Here is an 18,840-nt window from a genome sequence, read left to right as displayed (position 1 = left end):
TTTTTTATTCAATGTTTGCATAAATTATTAAGCTAGTGTGGAAAGCTTTTCTGGTAAGGCTGAGCTAGAACATTGATTTTATGCATGCTGTAGACAGGCCCTAGATGTTTAGGCCCCAAGTGAACCTGCTGTGGTAGTCTACCAGAACATCATACCATACTCTCATGTATTCAAAGCAAAGGAATAAATCATGATTTTACAACAGTGCATCAGTTGACTTATTGCTGTTTTGTGACCGGAGGTAGGAAGGATTGCTGTTTAAAGCCATGTCATCGGTTCTCAAGTCAGTCAAGCATGAAGGCTTGTCATATGCCTCTATAATTGTACCTCACCAGACTTTCTCTAACTAGTCAGCTGGGGCTGTGCATTTTGTCTCAAACACCCGGCTGGCCAGCGTCTGACAGGAGGTTTCTCATCATGCTGTCAGTAATATGTTAACTAGAGTGTATCTTTTGTGGCCTATGTGGCAGGTGGAAAGGAAGCTTCACTTTAAAGCAGATGTCTAAATGTTATCTCCATTTTGACCAATATTTGTTTTAGCTAATACCAGCCTGATAAGTCTGTAAGCACTGTAGTTAAAATTTTGACTTCACTGTGTGTGAGCCCTTTCTGGAGAAGCTTACATGTAAAGGAATGCACTAGGAATTCTTTCATTATGTTAATAATAGATGCAACCATTTTTTGTAGGTATTTGACTGTGGGCTTTTCCTTGCTTATATGCAAAGAGAGCAGCCCCACTCAGTCATTGAATTCAGCATAGTTACTTGGATTGAATGGGTCTTTAGAATCTTGTTGAGTCCGTATGGATTACTTTTACCCATTAAATTCTATTCAGCTCCCTGGCCTTGACAGTCATAGTATCTACAGTCAACCAGGGACTAGGAAGACCAGACAACTCCTTTGAGGATGTGATGCAGCTGACCAGCTGGTAGGAATGCAAAGCACAGTCTCCTTAACTTAAATGCTAAGCGCATCACCTTTGCACATCACTTTGCTGCTTCCTCAGCTGACCTTAAAAGAGAGATTCATGAGTTTGTTCCCAAATTGATGTGTCCCTAGGTGGTATTATTGTCCACTGAGTCACAAAGCAAGTTCATCATTAATTGTCTATTTTTGTCCTTCCTTTAATAATATATTTGTGGTTCGTAGGCTGCAGATTCATCCTTGGCCATGTTTAAAGAATAACTGCTGACCGGTACTTTGGTAGTGGGGCAGATCCTTGGAGTGGTTGTAGAGCACACAGTGTAAGTCAGTGAGGAAGGGGTGTGGAGCTCACTTTTTTACTTCTCAGTCCTGGGTTGGCTGTTTGCAGGAATGTTCCTCAGGTGTAAACTGAAGGATCCAAAACAGTATCTGGGGATCAGCTCCAGTTGTGCCCATATGCTGCGGGGAGGCACTGGCATAGAAATTGCTATGAGGGCTCTGTGCCTCCAGAGTGATCCCCCTACACTGGGGTGATCCTCCCACGGCTGGTTATACCAGTTCTTTAAGCAGATTCTGCTGGTGGTGCAGTGCAATATGGCTACTCTTCATCTGAGAAACTGATTGTAAACTTTATAGCAACAATCATGTTGAGTAGAGTTATCCTGATAATTCTATGCAAAATCATAGAATCATAGAATATCAGGGTTGGAAGGGACCTCAGGAGGTCATCTAGTCCAACCCCCTGCTCAAAGCAGGACCAATCCCCAGACAAATTTTTGCCCCAGATCCCTACATGGCCCCCTCAAAGATTGAACTCACAGCCCTGGGTTTAGTAGGCCAATGCTCAAACTACTGAGCTATCCCTCATAGACTTAAGGTGAAATTCTGCTCTCGGTATATGTACAAAATTCCAGTGAGGTCAGTAGGGTATGTGTGGACATAGCTGAGGGCTGAATTTAGCTCTGGAAAGTAGGAAAGTGATATTAATTTGTTATCCCATTCATAAAGCATTGCAAAGATTTAACTGATATTAAGCGAATGCCCAGAAATCTCATTAAAACACACACACACAGCATTATTACCACTGTTGGTGCCTGCAAACAAATGATGAACAGCAGCATTACAAAAATAAATGTCATTTTACAGGTGGGGAACTGACACACACAGAGGCTAAGTGACTTGCCTAAGGAGACACCAAAAGACCTGGGCAGAGTAGGGAATTGAACCTAGGTCTCCCTAGTCTTATGCTGGCATGATGAAAACTGGATCATCCTTCCTGTCTTTACAATAACATATAACAAGATGAATGACACTAGATATGAATTGGGGAAAAGCAGTGAAACCTGTGATCAGGAATTACACTGTTGACAATTCTGTTTTTTTCCGACTAGGTGGGAGTTACATAAGAGTTCGTTTTCTTTTCAAGAAAAGGTCATGATTCAAAGGTGGATCAGCAAAGGATCAGCAAATTACCTTTTAAAAAAACCCACCATCCGCAGTTTAACACTAAGGCAAAAAGAAAAAATTCCTGGTCTGACTGGGACTCCTCCTCACTTTCCATGTCTAGTAATCCCTGGCAATTCAGTTAGGATTGCCAAACAAGAGTGCCATAAGTGCCAAAGATAATGGCAGTTTTTGTGGACCTAGACTAAGGGTCACTAAAAAAACTCTTCGGATGCTGAATCACTATGTAGCTGGGCCATATTTGAACTGGTGACCTAAAAGTGAAATGCTCCAGATTCCATTATGAATTGCCAGAGCAATCAGGTCCCTTGAAAAAAACTATGACTCTGTTGATCAGTGGCTGCGTAAAAGTAGGAGATGTGATCAACACCTGAACTGAACTTGTATGTCACACTTGCACTTTTTGCCTGCATACCATACCAGTAGTATTTAGCTATCTGCTTTTTCCTACTTAGCACAGCTCCTCGCCCATCCCATCATTTCTCTTCCTCATATTCACTGTTCAAAAGATGAATTACAGCATAGCCAATGATGCTCTCTAGTCTTGCTTGCAGTAAATAAGTCGCTTGTCAGCTATTCACAAAGAGTGTTGTTCCCTGCTGCTCCTTAATTAGTGGACAGCAGGAGAGCATGCCATAGGGTTCCTCTACCCTTTTGAGGGAGGATGAAAAAATTATTCTTGGGAATTCCCCCTTCAGAGGGGAAAAACATATGCAGACCCCCCTTGTTTTATGGTAGAGCCACCTCTTTTGCATAGAGAGGGGAAGTAATGGGTGGGGGAGAGGGAAAGAAAGGATTATGGGTGAGACAGAAGGTAGTAAGAGGGGGGAGATGGGCGAGGAAACCTGTGTGTGGGAGAAAGAGAAGTTGGGGGAGCTGGGAAAAATTAGGGAGAGATTTAGAAAGTAGGGTATAAGTGAGCAAAAGGGGAAGGAAGGATAGCACATGGAAATGGAAAGAATACAGGGAGACTGAAAGCGAACATTAGAAAAGACAAAAAAGTGAGAAGAAAGCAGTGGTAGGTGGAGTTAGCTTTTTCAAGATTAAAGGAGCACCAGACTGGAGAGACATTCTTTATTTAGTCTAAAACTTAAGGGGACACTCAATTTGAACTTGTTAAACTTGACTAATATTTTTCGAAACACTCTTCTAAAGAACACCCTTTAAAATATGTTCTAGCTTTTTTTTTGGAGGAAAAACATTTTAAAAAATTTACAAAGGACTTGTCTCTGCTACCTCTTATGCCTCCACTTCCACTTATGCCTAGAAAAGTGTTTTGTGCAGGCAAATAAGCTCAGTTTCCTCCTTCCACCTGCTCCTTTCTGGGCACTCACCTGCCCACTGCCTCTTCAATTTCATTTTCTGCTCTGCTGCTATTACTGGGAAACACCCTTTTCCTGAGCCCATAAGGCTAGGCAAGAATTGTGTGAATTCTTTTCCCTTCCAAGGTAGTATACAAGAGTGATATCACCATGCTGCATCATGAGAGAAATAGCAATTGCCCATCAGCAACACAGTGAAATGACTGTACACAAAATGCTGTCAAATGCACGGAATAAACATATTGAAAATACAGATTAAAAAGAGGACAAAATTTGAAAAATAGGAAGTTGGTTTTAAACTATGCCTACAAGTTTAAAATTAACATTTTCATGTTATTTATTTAATGTCCAACATTTCATTTTATTTCCTTGGTTGAAAAGGCAAATTTAAATAGAGGGGTCTGATCATCATCGTTGGGGTTGCAATGGGAGGCAGACAAACCATTAGGCCTATGGGATTTTGAGGAAGAGTTTGCCAGGGCTCATTCCTAGACATGACATTCAAAGCTACTGACAACATTAGAGAATGTTTTGGGGAATTGATTTTTGACGCTGTAGCTCATACGGTAGATTTTTTTTTTAAAGGTGATTGTACGGCACCACAGGTTAATTTTACTTGCGCATTTTGTCTAATTTGAGTCACTGTGTTTGGCTTACAGACAACATTCTGCTAATAAGTTTTTATAAATTCCTATTTTTCATATTGTCATGATTGTAAATCTTGTCATCTGTATTCTCTCAGTTTTGTTTTCGCTGGAGGTTGCAGAAAGTGCTTTGAACAAAGTAATTTATACTGATAGAATGTTAACTGTCAGATAAGAAAAATGGTTTGTGTGATATATGGAGTTATTGTTTTCAGATCATTCACTTGAATTAGATGAATCTGCAAATAGCTTTCAAATAAATATATTGTAGAAATCTGTTAACAAAAAGCTTTCAACTCAAAATAGCATTGTTTCAAAAAGATTTCAGTGTTTCTGCAGAAATTAAAAAAATGTAACTTTAAATATTGTAGAAAATTGCTTTTCTTGTTGACATAGACTCCAGACTGCGAAAAGGTATAAACTTAAGTCAGTCTCTGTGGCTACTTTTAAATAAATTAGTTTACTAGAGAGGTGTATTTCCAAAAGGCAAATCCTTCTGGCTTGTCAAAATGTTTAGTGTGTAACCTTGCATTGTTATGCATTAAATATTGTTAACTAGTGCTCAGATGCTGTGGTGCCTGGGTATTGTTGTAAGAACCTAAATAGAAATAATATAAAATCAAAATAGAGGTACAAATGTAAAGATTTCCAGAGGATACTTTACTGACTGACAGCTCTCGGCTAGTCGATGTTTTTTAGAGATAAATCTGACATGTTTGAGCATGTACTACTGCTGAGAGAGCATACAGTATTAAACGTGTGTCCCTGCTGTGCAAAGTCAGATGATTAGGTTACAGTTTTCCCACAATTCCAGACAGAACATTGACTCCACTGAGTACAGGTCATACAAACTTCTGAAAGTGTAGTCAAGTTTTGTTTGTTGATTTGTTTTAAGGATATGTTCCTTTATGCCATATAGAGACTCATGCATTTCACAATCTGGAATTGACAAATGACCTTTTAAAACCGTATTATTTTATTGAATCATTTCAAAAAGGTAACACACAAGCAGGACTGGAAACATTTTATAAATTATATACTTCTCTTGCAGCCATAATCACCTTCTTAATAATAATAATAAATTAATATCAAGCTTTTATATAGTTCTTTTCATCTGTAGGTATTAAAAGACTTTACAAAGGAATTAAGTATAATCATTCTCATTTTACAAATGGGGAAACTGAGGCACAAAGGTGAAGTGACTTGCCCAGCACCAGAAATAGAACCCAGTCTCCTGAGTCATGTCCACTGCTTTATCCACTGGATTACAATGCCTCCTATATAGTATGTGGATATTTATTCAATAAGTATAAACATTTTGGACTAGGAAATGAGTTTAGGAACTGTTTAAATTGATTTTGAACATGATTTGGTTGCCAACTATAAACATGATTTTAAAACATGATTCTAATACAGTTTAATACCATCCTCGCTGGCTTGAGAAAACATATAAGAAAATAGTTTAACTGGAGACTTGTTTAAGCTGATTTTAAACACAGTTCCAAATTCAGTTCTATGCCTAGTTATAATGGAATCTTAGAAGACAAGAAGATATATAGAACACCAAACCCTCAATAATATACTTGTTGTCCACCATCAGCTTTAAATATTAAGATCAAAATCTGAAACATATCTGTACCCAAGCAGGCAACCAGTGCAAAGTATAACCATGGGTAGGCAGAATCCTCTCTGTTGACACCATAGACAGTTGTTTTACCTCAGGCTGCCCTAGCTGCAGGCAGTTGACCAGTCATTTTGAAAGCTCATAGTAAAGGTTCATTGATAGGGTTGAACATTGGAGTACCAAAGGCACATATCAGAATTGTCAAGTCCTTGTGTGTGAGAGAGAAAGAAAGCTATAGTCTTTTGATGTTCTTAGGGAAAGAATAAACTTGCTTTCACCACATCTGACCTAGCACCATCTAACAGCAGTCGCTCTTCAAGGGTGCCTCAGTTTTTGAACATTGTCAGGCTTCTGAAGAGACTATCTGAAATAGGAAGTTGTAAGGAAACTCTGACTCTCCTCACGTTTTTTGCCCAACTTGCTCAGCATAATTTCAATCTCGTTGAGATTCAGTCTCTGCTAATTTAGTGCCATCTTGTCATGAATTTCACTAAGGAAATTTCTTAAACAACAAAATCCCCTAAGTGTCTGGAGAAAGTAGAATATGTAGCTTGGTATTATCAGTAAGCACCTACTTCCCACACTCTTTTCAAAGTGGTAGCAGATAGAATTAAAGAGTACTAGAGTTATTACAAATCTCATGGGAACACAACACAAGATTTCTGGGATGCTGGAACAGTTCTTATAGTGGAGGTGCTGTGAGCCATTGAACTAAAGTGTAAATCCCATATATAATGGAAACCACTTCAAGTCAGCGAGTACTGCATCACCCCCTGCAACTTTAGTTCCAGCACCTATGATTGATGTTGAGTGATGTTGATGGTACTGACTAGAATCCCTTGTCAGATAGCACTGGAAACAGATGTAAACATTCCCAGTCATACTTGAAAGTGCAATAGAATCTATTGACAGACAGTATCAAATGATTCTGACAGCCATAATAATACCAACAAAGGCAGGCCTTTTCCGTCATGTTATTTGTGACTGACAAAGGCTATCTCAGCACCATATTTCAGCTCCCTGCCTGAAAACAAACAAAAAGTTACCAAACAAACATTTCTGTCCAGGTGCTTTTATAGCTGTTTTGCCACCACTTTCAAGACCTAGAAAATCAAATACTGGTATAGAAATACCAAACAGTCGGGTCTAGCAAAGTTCATGTAACAAACTTTCTCCATCTTCTTTAAAATCATAGAATTATGTGCCAATCAGAACATCTCATGTTACAAAAGGAATTTTGACAGACAAGGATGTAAGCCGCAAGTTTTTGCAGGGGAACGGAATACCAGTTTCTACATATTGCACTGGATAGTTCTGACTCTGAAACTAAGTAATCCCCTCAACAATCCAACATGTTTAATAGGGAAGTTCTGCATGCATTGTTTTGCATGTCTAAAATCAGATCTATGGAAATATTTATGCAGAAATTGATCAGATTTTGTAGTTGATGTAATCTCCAGTAGCAACTGACAGGATGGGTAGGACTGGTCACAACCTTGAAGACAACTCCAAGACAATTTACTAAAGATGCTTTCTGCCTTGAAAAATATCTGAACCACACTCTCTTTTGTAATTCTCAATAATCCCTGTAGAAATGGAATTCAGTCTGGATGCAGTCTCCAGTTAAATGCACTCTTCTCCCCAGACAGCAAAAACAATCCTGCATTCTGCCAGGGACTCACATAAACCACACTGTTCACTACTTGTTTCAGCCACAATCATTGTTACCTATACCACTTTTCTCTGCATCAGCACCATGGGACTCAGACTCCGCTTTCTGCCCCATGCCTTCTTTACTCAGCTCTCCACAGCGTGCTAAATACTGCACTCTGGTGGTAATATATGACCATTCCTTGCAGTTCTATGAACGACAGCTCTTCGATACCCAATTAATTGCTCCCTTAGCAGTCCCCACTGGAACCTAGAGTCAGGTGTCCACTCCCCTCTAAGAGGTTCAGAGGTTTCTCCTGAATCCCACTGCATGAAATAGTGGACTTATAAACTGCCGAGTTCATAAGAGGTCAAATGATCAAGTATAGAATGACCCTTAAATATTTTTCAATTTTTCCTTAAATATCTGGTTATTTAAAGCTAAAGATAGTTTTAGCCTAATATCTACAGAATTCCCTATATTTTCCTGCACCTAGTGAGGGGAATACTACAAATATTAAGGTGCAGTTATTTAGATGGTTAATGCATTTGGGAAATAACATTATAGTTTGTAATTTTTTGAAAAAGTAAAATCACAAGGTAAACCAAAAGCAAAATAAAATATCAAGATAAAAGTGCAAAATTCTTTCATGACACAAAGGCCACAGTTATCACTTCACAAATGTTGTAATGTAGAGTTGACACAGTATTCAGTGTCATTCAGATGAAAAGCATCTTTGTCCCATATATGCTTAAATTACAAAATTTCATTAAAAGTTAGAATGCACACTAAATATTTATATACCTCCCAGTGGTATGTTTATAAATCCACTTACTCTTGTTTAAGGAATAGATAGAAATGTTAAAACAATACACTTTTGGTGTATTAAGTACAAAATGTAAGGAGAAATATAATGAACTTCATTAAATGAATAAACCAGCTAAGTCCATACTTTCACTGCTAGAAAAGAGTAAAGTCATGTTATGCATTAATTTAACATTTTTATCTTCTGAATGTCAGCCCAAAATGTGGACTGCAAAGTAGTAAAGACCAATTATAGAACTTTAATATCTTGTGCAATGTAATTATTCATTTCCTAGATTGCTTTGGTAATGAGCACAAACCAAAACATAATGCACATTTTTCAATTTTTTGCATAACTATAAATAGAAATGCTTGTGTGCATGTATCTATTTTTTGTGTATGTGTAAATATAAGATATACAATTTTAGACTCTTGATTAACACAGCTTCATTAACTAGATAAAGAGATCTTTATCTAAATTTTGGAAATCTTCTAACAACACTTTGCTTTATTTCAGTCTGTGATTGAAATGTCTGCAACAATAGTTTTTATATGGACAGTTTGGCTTGAAGTACAAAATATAATATAAATATTTTAATTTGTGAATCCACATCCATTTTGTATAAAATACTTAAAACCAGTACTGAATTTGTTGTACAGCTTCAAGAATATTACTTAAAATGTTAAGGAAAGCAATCCTAGATAAATCCAACAAATAATAATGAGTGCAGGAGAGAAAGGAAGGATCTTCATTTGCCAAAAGATAAATGAATAATTAACTCTTTGTAACAAAGCAATAATTATTAAATTGGATATTGCCTTAATGCCAAAAACAGTACAATTGTAGTTGTTTGACATAAAGCTAAGAAACAAAATGTTAATCTGAAATGAACAGTTTAAATATGGAATTATGATATACTTGGCTTCCTGTAGTATAGCTGTCAAGCTTGGGCAGTTCGTTGGTCAATAGTGACATTCTATGTGTCAGTGAACAGAGTCTCTTGATACCGTAACCTGCAGTTCACACATTACTGAAGCTCCAACTGTCGAACATTCAAGTCCCTTGGTATTATTGCAGTTTCCAGACTCCTGACTGGCTCATGTTTCATTCTTTGGCAATTTGCCCTAATGATATCCCTCAGGAGCTTTCAGACCCTCTTTTTTTCCATATTTAATCGTATTATATTAATCTGAGTGATGAGCAAACTGTGCTGCACAAATTGTAATTGTCTGTGATTTCTGCCAAGATGCTCTTATAATTATTTGTTCCATTTTTATTATAAAAGTGTATATGCAAAATTGTTCTATAATTTTTATAAACAAGTATAACTGTCCAAGATACCCAGGATGCTAAAGCTTTAATTGCTGCTTTGTTCCATGAAGAGATTTCCCCTATAAAATCCATAACATTTCAGGACTGTACTAGCAGGATCCACATTTTTTAGCTCTTACATTTGCTACAGTAGAAACGCATGCTTAATAAAGACCAGTACTAATTAAGTCAATATTGGATAGTCACTTTATCAATGATCTAATAAGACATTATAACCATCTTTTGTCCTCTTTCATAAACAAGGTGGCTTCTAAACCTCCTTCTGTCTGTGCTATTACCATAGATCACCATCGTATTATCTGTGGCAAATCAAGTACCAGGGAAGGCAATTGTAGCACCGGTAGTGGAACTAAAAAGATAAGGTTTTGAGTCCTATTATATGGCTGGGTTTCTGAAATCCTATGCACAGGAAAGGTGTTTCCTCCTCCTCCCCCCCCCCTTCCTTTTACTCCATCTGAGAACTTCAGATCAGAAGGATTGTGTTCTTGGTGATGTCTCATGTGCTGGATCTGGGCTACCTCTGTTTGGAAACAATGTTGATATTTTCTCATTTTGTGCAATTTCCCACCTATTTTATGAATAAAATCAACCAGATTCAATCCAGTTTATCTGTCTTCATGGTAGGAGGGCCCAGTATGGGAGAGCAAATGCAAAGTAATTATTGGTTGTTTCAAATGGTTTTATTCACAATAGTGTGTAAAGTTAGGTCCTCCAGGTAAGGATCTGTGGCATACAGCCTGCAAGATAGCACCTCATGAATGGTAAAACAAATTGGGCTGCTGGGACCAATATTAGTGGAGACTAACATCTCATTACAGGAGACCAAGGTGCTAGCTTGCCTCATACAAGAAGTTGTTCACCTACTGGTCAGGGAACTATCTCTTGTAAACTTCTGTCCTGTCTCTCACCACAGATTTTTTGGGAGGGGTTATTTGAAAAGGTGACAAAGCTGGTCTCATATCATTTGAAGTATCCTGATTTACTGGACTCTTTTTTTCAAAAGTTGTTGAGAGATGAAGACAGAGAAAGACTACGGAGAATTTAGTTCAGCCCTTAGGAATAGTGTCTGAAAGTTACTTATGCTCCTCAGATGAATGGAATGTTGTGCAAGTTCACTTGAGTCCCAAATGTCCACGATGATGATACCCGATCTGTCTTGTACCTTTGACACTGTTGATCGTGATGTGGTGTTGAGTTACAGGAGTAGAGGGAGCTTCTCTTTTGTGGCTCAGGTCTTTTATCCAAGATTACCAAGGGTGATTTGCAGGAAATTGTATCATTTTCCCAAAGACAAAGAATACTTGTTTGCTAAGACTTCTGTGGAAGGAAGAAGGTTTGGGTATTTGGCTCTTTAAATTATTGGCTGGAAAACTATTTCAGTTTTGGGGCATGCGGTGGGCTTGTTATGCTCTTGGGTAGCTATCCATTGTATGGCCTATTAATGGGGATTTAAAAAAAATCAAAATAAATAAAGTGTAGGATTCATTTCTGATGTTACTCTGACAGATCTGAGTTTGCAGGCATGATGCAAGTACATCTGTTTGCTCAGGCTTTTTTTTTTTTTTTTTTTTTTTTTTTGAGGGAGGATGGCTTAGGAGGGATAACTATTAGGGGCATCCTTTTCAAATTGTGTCAGTTTATCATTTTGTAAATGTTTGTACACTTGAAGTCGTTAAATCCAGATTTGAGGATGTCAGTAGCCCAGCCAGAGGTTAAGGGCCTACTGTAGTGAGATTCTGTGGCCTGCAATATACAGGAGATCAGACTAGGTGATCATGATGGTCCCTTCTGGCCTTAAAGTCTATAAGTCTGTGTTCAGAGGTTATGATGGTTTATAATACTTTGGTCTAATGTTGGTTTTTGGGTTTAGTGTGTGAGTGCTGGGTGGTGTTGATGGCCTGTGATATTCAGGAGGCCAGACTGTATGATCTGGTGGTCTGTTCTAGCCCTAAACTCTAAACTCTGACATCTTAACAATTGAAAATAATATTAACAATGCTACATTTAAACATTTTTTCATGCAATTGAGACTTTAAAAATATACAGGTTTCAGAGTAGCAGCCGTGTTAGTCTGTATCCGGAAAAAGAACAGGAGTACTTGTGGCACCTTAGAGACTAACATCCGAAGAAGTGGGCTGTAGTCCACGAAAGCTTATGCTCTAATAAATTTGTTAGTCTCTAAGGTGCCACAAGTACTCCTGTTCTTTTTAAAAATATAAACATTTAATTTTAAATTTTGTACTTTCTTTGTGTTAAAATTTTATTGTTGTCAATTCTGTGTATATATTTTTATTTTCAGTTAACTGCATGTGTTCATGGGTCAGCTGCATTGTTATATCCAATGTATTGGCAACACATATACATCCCAGTGCTTCCTCCACACCTTCTGGACTACTGCTGGTAAGATAGCTAATATATTATATTATGTTTAATTCTGAGATACTTAGCCATAATAATGCCTAGCTTTGTCAATCTAAGTAACTCATGAAAACATTAATAAATTGTGTGAATGAATACACTAATAATGATGCATGCCCCAATTCAGGAAGGCACTTAAGCCGAACAAAGATGAACTTAAGCATGTGGTTAAGTGTTTTCCTGTATTGTGACCTGAAACTGTAATACTACGTAATATCAATATAACATTTGGAAGCATGTTTACAAAAGCTGTTTATATTTTCCAAACAGAGAATGCATGCAGTAATTTTAATATAAGTATCTTATAATTTTCATTTATGTAAAGCTGTTTTACTTTAAAAAATCCTGGAATTGTAAGCTAAAGTCTGATTCTTGGGTTTTGATTTAGGAGCAAAAATTAATGGGCAAAGAGTTGTTATTAATTACATATTATTATTTAATATTTGGATTCCATTAGCATTTTTGAAGCCCGGTCACCATCAGGACCTCATCCAGTTCCTCCCCCAAAAAGCTTACAGTCTGCTTTTGGGTATCCCAAAATCTTTGGGGAGGAAATTTTTTTGTCAACAAATACTGCTGTTAAAGAATTGCCCCAAACTGCAGTGTGCTGATCACATGGAAGACTTTGTATTCTTGTCAAGTTACAGTTGAAAGTTGTGGTTTTGGCCTCGATGGCCACTTCTCACAATCGTTCAAGAGAAAGTGGCTCCAGTTATACATATTTGGTGGCCGTGAATTATTAGGACTGTCAGAGTATTTTCAGAAATAGTTTACTGTTCAAAAAAGGCTTGGGCTTTCAGACCTAGGAATACCAATGATTTATTATTCATTTATTTGTATTATCATAGTCCTTAGTGATGCAACTGAAACAGAGGCTCCATTGGGCTAGTCACTGTACATACACATAGCAAAAGATAGTCCCTGCCCAAAGAAGCATGTAATTTAAATAGACAATTCTGAAAAGACTGGAAGAAAGAATTATTATGCCCATTTTACAGATATGGAACTTCAGCCTAGAGATGTAGAGTAACTTGTGCAAGGTTAGATAGGAAGTGTGTGATAGAGCCAGGAATAGAGCCCAGATCTCCTGAGTGCCTTAACAACAATATCTGCCTTCTTTCCTGTCTTTGGTTAATGTTTTCTGTATCCCCCACAGTTGAAATAATGTTTACGTGTTTGGTAGGTTGCTGGATTTTCTGTAGAACCTATGAGTATTGGTGTTTGTTTCATTGACTTTTGTTCAATCCATCAGTATCATCTTGATTTCTAAAGAAGTTCTAAATATATTTGCTTACAGCTTCTTGGTGGTCTCTTCTTAAGCAGATGGTTGATTTATGTGGGTTGTTTTTTCTCTCCATGGTAGTATCTTTACTTTAATAGCAAATTATCTTTTCTCTTTTTTTCCTTCAAACCATCCCCAAGCCCTTCATTTCAAATGATACATTTCTTTTGGAGAAACTCATTCCTGTTTGCTTTCTCTCCAGCCTTTTAGAAAATGCATCAAGACAGGGGTATAGCTTGGACACGGTTCTTTTAGTTTTTGTGTCACTTGAACTTAACATCAGAACTCCTGACTCTTCTTCGATATCATCCATCTTTGCTCTTCTCAGAAAGAAGGCAGATTTCTGAACCTGAATTCACCCTTTTCTTCACCTGGTACCCTAGGATATTTATCTTGTACCCCGCAGGGCTTTTATTTCTCACTACTAAGCTGTGGATAGTATACCCAGACATTGTAGTGGCAGGTCCTGTGCACAGTTGATTGTCATGTTAATAGTTGAGATTCTAGGTCTTAATGGCATGATCCAAACATTTGATTCACTCACTAAAGAAACAAGAGGCTTCTAAACTTGTAAGACTTTTTTATATCCTTTTTCTTTGTTTCTTTAGCACTATAGAGGAAAACAAGTTTATAAAGTATTCAAGTTGCAACATAAAAATCACAAAAGCAACCGCATGATAGGGGAAATTACCACAGCAATTATAATTCAACTTTTTTTGCTCAGCTTGTTGCATATATATGTTTCTCTATCTGAGTGCTTCTAATACGGGGCTGTTTTATTTTTAGGCAGATAGCAGTATTACAATAAGGGCTACGTGAAATACTTCTCCTTCCCCAGGTACTTGGCTATTATTAGCAAAGTAAATATTTTCCCCATAGGCATATAACATGACCGAGTGTTGAGGAACACTAGTTAGATGTAGGACTCTAATGTATGATTTCAGTGCCTAAATGTAATGAGAGCAATCTATGGGTGCTGCCACAATTCAGAACGAGTAAAATGACCTTCATAGGCTTTCCTGTGCATTGTTATTATGTTGCCATTGTCTTGACATAAAAATGTTATTTTTATATTTACAGTATTGTCATTGTTTCCTTTTGGCTTGATATGTCATATCATAACCAGAGATTGTCCCAGTATTATTTCACTTGGACTTCATTATGTCTCCCATAGACTTAGTCACATTGTCATAGCATCATTGTAACATGAAACTCAATTCAAGAAACTGAGGTATTAGCAGCTTGCCACGGAAGTTGTTTGTGTCAGAGATGTTTGGCTGTTTTAAAATCATAGTTAAAACCCCCAAAATAACTAAGATGATTTAGTCTACTTAAAGGATGTAGGCCTTGATTTTGCAAACACTTACACATATGAGTAACCCCATCAAACCCAATAGAAATCATACAATATAGAGCTGGAAGGAAACTCAAGAGATCATCTACTCCAGCATCGTGGTCTGAGGCACGACCAACTATGCCTAGATCATCCCTTTGTCCAATCTGTTCCTAAAAACCTCCACAACCTCCATTGGAAGCCTATTCCAGTACTTAATTATCCTTAGAGTTAGAAGAAATGTTTTTTCTAATTCTAACCTAAATCTCCCTTCCTGCTGATTAAGTCTATTACTATTTGTCCCATCCTGAGTGGGCATGGAAAACAATTGATCACTGTCTTCTTTATAAGAGCCCTTAACATGTTTGAAGACTCTTATGAAATTCCCCCTCCCCTCCAGTCTTCCTTTCTCAAGACTAAACAAATCCTGTTTTTTTAACATTTTCTAATAATCAGGTTTTTATTCCAGCTAAGGCCTCACCTGTAGAGCAGGATAGTTACCTCACAGGTCTTACATATGACACTCCTATTAATAAACCCCAAATGATATTAGCCTTTTCAAAACTGCATCACACTGTTCGCTCATATTCAGTTTGTGATCCGCTATAACCCCCAGATCCTTTTCAGTGGTACTACCAGTTTTCCCCCATTTTGTAGTTACGCATTTGATTTTACTTTCCTAAGTAGTACTTTGCATTTGTCTCTGAATCAGTGACATGTTCTCTTCATTATTTACCACTCCCCCAATGTTTGTATCGTCTGAAAACTTTATTAAGTATGATAGTATGTTGTCTTCCATGTCATTGATAAAATGATAAATAGCGTAGGCCCAAGAACCTATCCCTGCTGAACCCCACTAGAAAAAAACCTGCTTAATGACGATTCCCTGTTCACAATTACATTCTGAAACCTATCAGTTAGCAAGTTTATAATCCATTTAATGTGTGCCATGTTCATTTTATATCATTCTAGTTTTTTAATCAAAATGTCATGTGATAGCTATTTTGATTTACATTAATTACATTACCCTCTTTTAATTACACTGCTCTACAGCCAAAATGCTTCTGAAATAAATGTAGTCAAACTTCACTAATTCTGGGTCACTGAGAACAAAAATTATGCTTAAAATTGTTGATTGGCTCTAGTTTTCAAGATATGCTATTGAGTCAGTATATACGACCCTTGACTTGGGAATGGCGGAGGATAAGTGAATTATAAAGGGAAGGGATCTCAATTTAAACCAGAAATGACTAAAATACATCTTTGACTGGATCTGTGAATAAATCTATGACTGGGTTTGGACAGTACTTGCTTTTTAGGCAAAACAATGAATGATGCAATCTGAAGCTGGTATTGCGTCATACATGATATGAATTGCATCATGTTATTCCTAGAAGTCATGGATTATGCAATCATAACGAAGCTTACATCACTCTGCTGAACAAATTGCCCTATATCAGCTCCAGAAATCATACAGTGTCGTGCTCTCTTATTTGTCAGTGTTTGATTTTGCAAAGGGTCACATTTCTGTTTAGCCAAAGTGAGCAGAGATGCCTCGTACTTGTGTGAACAGTGCAGATAACTTCTGCTATGTTTGTGGTGAAGTGACTTTTGCATCACAAAAGCTCAGTATAACCACTATGGTTAAGAAAGCCTCTCACCTTTATTTTGGCTGCAAAATTGGAGATCAGGACAAGAGGTGGGCCCCACACATATGCTGCAACATGTGTGCAACAAATCTTCGCCAGTGGTTGAACAGGAAAAGGAAATCTCTGCCTTTTGCAGTGCCAATGATTTGGAGAGAGCCAACAGATCATACCAGCAATTGTTACTTCTGCATGGTGCCTCCAGTTGGGAAAGGTGTGTCAAAGAAGAAAAAGTGGACTGTGCATTATCCAAACATTCCATCAGCTATACGCCCAGTACCCCACAGAGAAGGACTGCCGGTTCCTGATGCACCAGAATCATTCTCACTTGAGTCAGACGAGGAAGAGGAAGAGGATGAAACTTCTGGTCCTGAACCATCAATGTCACAGGACCCACATTTTCTCCCATTCTCCTCCTCTGAACCATACCTCATAACACAAGGTGAAGTGAATGACCTAGTCAGGGATTTGGAACTACCCAAGAGTAAGGCAGAGCTGTTGGGCTCCAGACTACAGCAGTGGAATCTCCTGGCAGGTGATGTTAGGGTTTCCATGTTCCGTGATCGTCAAAAGGATCTTGTCCCATTCTTCTTCATGGAAGGTGATCTTGTAGCCTGCAACAACATTGATGGTGTGATGGCAGCCCACAACATCGTTCACGATCCAGATGAGTGGAGACTGTTCATTGATTCATCGAAGACGAGTCTTAAAGCTGTTTTACTAAATAATGGCAATGTTTTGCCATCAATTCCAGTTGGTCATGCAGTCCATATGAAGGAAACCTATGACGACATGAAACAACTTTTGAGGTGCATAAACTAGGACCAACATCAGTGGCAGCTTTGTGGCGATTTGAAGGTTATTGCTCTCTTGCTTGGTCTGCAGACTGGATACACAAAGTACTGCTGTTTTCTCTGCGAATGGGATAGTCGCGCAAGAGATTCCCACTACATCAAGAATGATTGGCCACTCCGACAGTCATTGGAGCCTGGGAGGAAAAGTTTTCAGCATCCACCGCTTGTTGAATCAAGGAAGATTTTGTTACCACCCTTACACATCAAGCTGAGTCTGATGAAGAACTTTGTCAAGGCCATTGACAAAACACAAGCAGCTTTCACGTACCTCCGTGGAAAATTTCCAACGTTAAGTGAAGCTAAGATAAAGGAAGGTGTCTTTGTTGGTCCTCAGATTCGTGAACTTCTTCGAGATGATGCATTTGACCATGCACTGCGTGGCAAGGAAAAGACGGCATGGAAAGCCTTCCAGTTAGTGGCAATAAATTTTCTCGGAAACAACAAGGCAGACAACTACAGGTTGTTGGTGGAAAACATCCTCAAGGCATACAAAAGCCTTGGTTGCAACATGTCACTAAAGATACATTTTTTGCACTTTCATCTAGATTTTTTTCCACCGAACTGCGGAGCAGTGAGCGACGAGCACGGCGAGCGATTTCACCAGGACATTGCAACAATGGAGAAACGCTATCAGGGCAAATAGAGCCCATCAATGCTTGCAGACTATTGCTGGACAGTGACAAGAGATGCTCCATTTAATGAATACAAGAGACAAGCCAAGAAACGCCGAGTAGACACTGAATAGGACTAAACTATGTACATAATAGTTTTTTGCCTTTTGTTTCATAATAAATTTTATTTATATAACCCTTTTGCTGATTTTTAAAGTGTTACATAAACAGGACAGGTGAAATATTATCATGTAAAGCAACCATAAACACATGAAAAGACCTAGGTTTACAATTTATGATTAAAACTCTACTATCTACACAATATACATAGACATAAAATGTAAAAACTTAAATATCTTAGAAACAGTAGCCAATCAGTTGTTTTAATTGTCATATTTGAATTCAGCACATCAAAATACATAATAAATAGCACATTTTATCTCTGAAGCAGACGACTTCTCAAAAATTGTAGACCAGTGTTATATATGAATCAGGTCCCGTATTTCTTGCTTGGGATTGATGTTAGACTGACAGGCCATAATTTCCCAGGTCATCCCATTTATCCTTTTTAAAAATTGGCAAACCATTTGCTTTCTTCCAGTCTTTTGGAAATTTCCCACTGTTCCAAGACTTATTGAAAAATCAATAGTCCAGTGTGTTCCTCAGCTAGCTCTTAAGATTCTTGGATGCAAGTTACCTGGATCTGCTTATTGAAAAATGTCTAACTTTAGTAGCTTTTGTTTAATACTAGTGGAATGGAAAGAGTGTATCAACATCTTGTGATGAGACTGTCTCATCTGTTTTCCCCCACCCAAATACATAACAGAAATATTTCTTGAACATTTCTGCCTTTTCTGCATTATTATTGATAATTCTACCATTTCCATTTAGTAATGGATCAATAGCGTTGTCAGGATTCTGTTTGTTTCC

At 37.8% G+C, this 18,840-nt stretch overlaps 1 protein-coding gene across 2 annotated transcripts in view; it reads left to right on the top strand.

Annotated features, from left to right (window-relative positions):
• DENND1B (DENN domain containing 1B) overlaps positions 1-18,840 on the top strand; it is a 247,123-nt gene that overhangs the window by 145,634 nt on the left and 82,649 nt on the right. For both annotated transcript variants that reach the window (XM_034778352.1, XM_034778353.1), the window contains one exon: positions 12,066-12,166. In XM_034778352.1, the coding sequence (XP_034634243.1) occupies positions 12,066-12,166 (101 nt within the window). The remainder of the gene's footprint in view (positions 1-12,065; positions 12,167-18,840) is intronic.

The sequence above is a fragment of the Trachemys scripta genome, chromosome 8 (assembly GCF_013100865.1).
Source record: "Trachemys scripta elegans isolate TJP31775 chromosome 8, CAS_Tse_1.0, whole genome shotgun sequence".
Taxonomy (NCBI): Eukaryota; Metazoa; Chordata; order Testudines; family Emydidae; genus Trachemys; species Trachemys scripta.
The sequence above is the reverse complement of the archived record's forward strand: the minus strand, read 5'-3'. Positions and strand labels throughout refer to the sequence as shown.